The sequence below is a fragment of the Hydra vulgaris genome, chromosome 05, assembly GCF_038396675.1.
Source record: "Hydra vulgaris chromosome 05, alternate assembly HydraT2T_AEP".
NCBI classification, from domain to species: domain Eukaryota; kingdom Metazoa; phylum Cnidaria; class Hydrozoa; order Anthoathecata; family Hydridae; genus Hydra; species Hydra vulgaris.
Window position 1 is genome coordinate 18,378,672 of NC_088924.1, and position 6,000 is coordinate 18,384,671.

A 6,000-nucleotide genomic window follows, 5' to 3' on the forward strand; every position below is an offset into this window, starting at 1 on the left:
TATTGCTTATAATAATTGATCGATTCAACGCTGCTGCCTTTACTTATTCGTGTGCGTTTGAAACGGAGTTTTTTTAAAGAAAATTTAGCACGCTTGGCCTTTTAATATTTTTCTTTTATATTTTTGACCACACGATTTGGTATTGTTAAATCTTTTTTATCTTTATTATAATCTGTTAATATCTGCTTAACCAATAATAAGATCTGGCAATTTTTATATTAGATAATAATTTGATGACTTTTGTAGTAATAGATAAACCTTTTGTTATTTTTAAATTAGTGCAGTAACTTTTAAAATCAGGTAATCTATTTAATTCATGCATTTTAAAAATAACAAAATTCAAGTCCATTGTCAATTGCATTTAAAGTAGCCTGTAATTTTTATTACTAAGAACTTGAAGACGATGCTCTTTTTAAAGGTAAAACTTTTGATATAATTTGTTTTTATATCCAAAACCTTTGCACCTCACACGGCCAACTTTACGTTGCATAATCAAGAACAGTATCGTTTAATATTTTATTTTTTTAAATTGATGAATATTCATTACAAGTTAAGTAATTTAATAAATGCTTCACAAACAATGTTATATTTACAAAAGTACTTGTTAAACACCACGTTTTTTATAATTAATTAAACAAAACGTGGTGTTTAACAATAATTAAAATTTTCTTACTGGAAACCAGTTCATATTATTAAAAACCCAGTTGTTGTTACTAAAAACCCAGTTGTTACAGGTTTTCTGAAAGATTTTAAATAACTTTGTTTCTTTTGTAAAGTTAATAAAAATGCATTACAAGGTATCTCATTGAACAAATATTACACAAGTAAGGTTGTATTTGTAAATGTTTCTAATACACAATCTAATACACAATCTAATAACACGAATAAGGTTGTACTTGTACATTTTTATAATTTATATATCTTTCCTAATTTATATTTTAAGTATTCGTACTTGTCATATAATGTGGTAATGTGTGTTGTTTATTATGTGTTTATATGTGTTAAGAATATATGGGTTAATTTTTTTTGTAAGTGTTTATATGTCATAAATTTGTAAATATCTGTTATATATTAAATCCGACCTTAATGGAACCAATTACTTTGTCCAAAATTTGTGCCACGCTTTTTTCAGTGTTTTTAAGAGTGGCATCGTATTAACATGTGTTGCTGTGTTATTTTTTAAAAATTTGTATCAATTTTTTTAGAAAATGTATCAGATTTTTTTTGAGCATTGGAATAGTTTAACTTTAACTCTGCACGGAAATCTTTTTTGGAAAATTTTGTTTTTAATAAGTTTGTTGTTGTTTAAAACATCCTTATTGCTTGTGCTTCGGGTATGTATTAAAAGGAATGCTGAGATTTATTTCTCATATATTCAGACTTCAGTAAAAACCTTTTTTCTTGCTATCTTTTAATTTTTATAAAGAAAAATGCTCGCTCAGACACCCTACTAACTCACCCAAAATAGTTACCTATTTTTTACTTGAGATTCTCTATGCACCCGGGTAGTTGAGAAAGGAAGGATCGCAGTATAAAATAATAAACATGAAATAAAGAAAATATTTTAAAAAATTCAAATTTTCAATAAAAAATTATAGTTTTCTTTATAAAAATCAAGATTTCAAATACATTAAAGGGTGTTATAGAGGCTCTTTTAACGCCCCGCATACGTCTTTTATGTATCCTTGTTCTTCTTTTTAAAACTTCTTTGATATCAAGTTTTATGAATTTTAAAAAAGAATTCACAAATTTATTACATTTAAAGTTAAGAAAAACTGTAAATTTCTATTTGCTATAAGTATCAATTTTCGGCACAAATAACAGCTATAATAATAATTATTTGATTGCCAAAATCGGTGTTATAACCTAACTGAAAGATTTTGTCAAGAGTACTTTACAGAAAAAATACTATAAAAGATGTTAAACAGATTGAGCTAACTTATTTGACATAACTAGGATCTGTGGCCCGTTTTTTGTGTCCTTCTTTGCTTTTTAAACGAACCTTTACGTGTAGAGTTTTAAAAAGATAATAAATAAAAAACTTTATTATAACTTGAAGTGCTACGCAACTGTCATCTATGTTATAGATACTTTTGTTATGTAAAATATATCGAAATTAGAATTGTAAAATGTTTAATAAAAGCAAAAAATTTAAATCAGTTAATTTTCTGCCGTTTACTATAATTTATTAGAGTATATAAGCCAAATTAAGAACAAGTTTAGATATGCCCGTATTGTACGAGTCCTGGCAGCTTTTTTTTTTGTATAAATTTAATATAATTTTAAATTATAATAATTTTTTTTTTTTTTTTTTTTTTTTTTTTGCAAAAGAGTAGTAATATTTTTATTTTATCTCCAGGAAAGTGTTATTTATTTCTTACGTAAAATGGTACATTTTTTTAAAATTATTATTTCGTTTGTATATATTGGCCGTTTTTGCTTTGTATTTTTTATATATCCGTTGTATTTATATATATTTAATCGAAGCCATTTATACTTTTATCATCTTGGTGATTACAATCCAGATGGTTTCCATACATACCTTTTTAGTGCCAATTTTGTTCACAAACAACAGTAATAACAGTTAAAATTTTGCCACAGTAGATATTAAAATAGCTTAAATAAAGGATTTTGTTACTGAAAAGTTTCTTAAAGAAATATCAAATAAATAGAGCTAACATATTTAATAAAACTAGGTTTCGTAACTCGTTTCTGTGTCCTCTTTTGCTTTTTAAACAAATCTTAATGAGAGGGTTAAGATTTTATCATACCCTTTAAATTCCAAAAACGCCGAAAAAATGTAACGCAACTGTCATTTATGTTAAAGATAATTTATGTAAAAAATATTGAAGTTAATAAGTATAGAATTGGTTGGTGTTGAATAGATTTATCTAGACCAGTATTTTACTGGTCCGGACAGCTAGTATATTATAAATGCATCAAAATATTTTATAGTCTATGTATATAATGTAAAAGTTAGCTTAAAATCAGATTTTTTAAATCAAACTTTTTATGTTATTAAAAAAATTTCATGTTATATTCAATTTACATTTTAAAACAGTTAAAAAATATATGTATTTCATACCGAAAATATAATGAGAAAAAAAGATGTTGTTGCGCGGCATGTTGATAGTGTCATTATGAACTTCATTTAACTAAATTTTATTTAATGTCAAGAAGTATAAACTTTGATGTTATTATTTTATCTTGTACTAGTAAATCAAAACAGATACAAACATTACAATATAATATATAAGAATGAATAATGAATAAAAGCCATTTGCTATAAATGGTTCATTTTTTATTGAACTTTGAGTAACAAAACTAAATTATTAACTCTTAGCAAACATTGCTAAGAGTTAATAATTTAGTTACTTTATTTTAGTTACTTCATTGATGTTACAACCCTTTCTCAACTATTTAACTCCGAAACACAAACCTTGACGGACAAGGCCATTGAGCAGAAAGACAAGTTAAGCACATTACTAGAAACGAAGTGGGAGGTCAAACTCCGAATTTCTCACTTATGAAGCAAGCGCTTTGTCACTACACCACTATCGCATAATTAAGTATTCATTTTGTTTTTTCAATTTTTTACTTACTAATTTAATATTAGTAATTTTTATCCAATGCTTTTTTTAGCACGTGGCACAATGGTAGCAATTTTATGGTTAATTATGATAAAGTAACTTAATCATAATTAACCCTATAATTTAATAAAACATATGCAATCCTAAAATCCACTTTTATTGAATGCTATCAAGTTATGTAAAATCAAAACAAGTCAACCCAATCTAGTTAGTAGTTTTGCCGCTAGTCAATGGGTATGCTTAAAAATGTTATCTTTTAAACGTTTTGGTTCATATATTACTAATTATGAAAAGTTAATCATTAGATACAATCTGTAAAATGTTTTTTTTAGGTTAGAATGCAAAAATAATGCTTCAAATTAACTTACAAAAAATTACATTTTTTATAAGTTATACAAAAATTAACTTTTTAATATAGGTAATTGTGGTCAGGGAATTTGAAACTGGGCATGTTTTAGGAGTGATCATTACCACTCAAGTGATCATTTTAGGGGTGGTCAAAGGTGGCGCCGGAATATCTCAATGACTTTTCAATTAGATGGTACAAGTTGTATGTCTAAGTATAGGTAATTAGAATCAGAAAAAAAAAATCTGGGTATATTTGGTCTCTGGGTGTGGTCATAATTGTACAGGTGGTTATTTTAAGGGGTGGTCAAGGATGGTCCTGGAATGACTCAATGTTTTTTCAATTAGCTGAAACAGTTGTTTCTCTAATTGTAAGTACTTGAGGTTGGGGAATTTAAATCTGGCCATATTTGGTCTCCAGGAGTGGCTATAATAGCACAGGTTGGTATGGTCATTGGTTTTCAAGACAATATTTTCGTGATTTTTGTTTTATGTACTTGATTTCTATGATATTGTGAATATAAAAATATAACGCTCAATAAAAATGAACTTTATTAACATTTTTTTTTTATATATATACAAGAATCCTAAATTCTTGTATATAAAAAAAATTATGTTAATAAAGTTCATTTTTATTAAGCGTTATATTGTGCGTATAATGACATATAACATACATTAGTACACCAAGAGCACCTTGGCCTCCTCAGGTTGATTGGAATCTTAAAATTTTTCCTGACTCCTCCTTATTCTGGACACCTTAGTATCTTACTGCAAAGCATTTTCATTATAAGATCATAGTTTGTTTAAGGCCTGAAGAATTTCATTGCGTAGTGCTCTCTCTTTGTTTTAAAAATATTAATATTAGGGTGCCTAAAATGACTATTTTTCACAAATAATTTATTGATTTTCCATTTATTGGGTGTTACTTAAATGAACAAAGCACATTTGATCTATTTAAAGTACAACTTTGTAGATGAAAACGGCATTTTAGGAAAGCTATATAGACGACATATAAACTAAAAGTTATTGGTAGTGTATTTTCTCGCTTTCAACTCAAAAAGAAATTAAAAATTTTTTTTTCTCACAAACAAAATCTATTCTCTTTATTAAACTAAACTCTTTTTTTACATAAATAAAAACATTTTTGCGTACATAGATGCAAATAATATATCTTCATTCCATAAATCGTCTTTTTACACATGTTCGCATAAAATAAACCCAATGCAACAATCCACAAAAATGTATATTAAAAAACCGCTTAAACATAACAAAAATAATTACTAATAACAAATACTCTTAACTAAAACCAAATAGTTGACATTAAATGTTCTTTAACTTCCACAACAACATTAAAAGTACTTAAAAAAGATTTTAACAAGATTTTAAATGATTAAAACCGTTCTTTATACGTTCAGTTTTTTAAAGCAAAATCTACAATTTGGATATCATTTATAATAAAAAGCCTAGCACTAACTGCGCATTATAGACTTTAATCTATATATGAGACTGTAATTAAAAGTAGGTCACATATGCGGTCTAGTGCGGCCTAGTGTTTTTCTGTTTGTGTAAAGGTAAGTCTTAAAAAAAATGTTGTGCATTTTAAGGGGTTTTATCAAATCAAATCAAATATATTTCGAAATACGTATAACATTTTAAGGAAATTTACAATAGTACAAGTACTAATGTAAAGTAAATACTTGAATATACAACATAACCTTATAGTCAATGATGAAAATAGTAATAATAACTCGTAACAATAATACTAATTATAATAACAATGATAACAATAACAACAATAATAATAATAGTAACAAAATAACAACAATTATAATAAAAGGAGAATTTCATAAATAAGGACAATAACAGCAGCAACAAAAATTTAGTGAATAATGACAGCGACAACAAACATTTAGTGCGAAGTATAGAATGGTTGAATGAAAAGAGATAAATAAATAGATTGATAAATAAAGAATGCCAAAATATTGGCACTAATATTAATAAAATTAGAATAAAAAAAGTTTAAAAATGGCAGATAGAAAAAAACTTCAACATGTTAAAAATATCA

The 6,000-nt window shown here is 26.1% G+C and overlaps 1 protein-coding gene across 1 annotated transcript in view; it reads right to left on the reverse strand.

Annotated features, from left to right (window-relative positions):
- LOC136080649 (uncharacterized) overlaps nt 1-3,245 on the reverse strand; it is a 273,327-nt gene extending 270,082 nt beyond the window's left edge. The window contains exon 1 of the mRNA XM_065797575.1: nt 3,086-3,245. Coding sequence (XP_065653647.1) covers nt 3,086-3,151 — 66 coding nt within the window. The 5' untranslated portion in view covers nt 3,152-3,245. The remainder of the gene's footprint in view (nt 1-3,085) is intronic.
- Nucleotides 3,246-6,000: the final 2,755 nt, after the last annotated feature.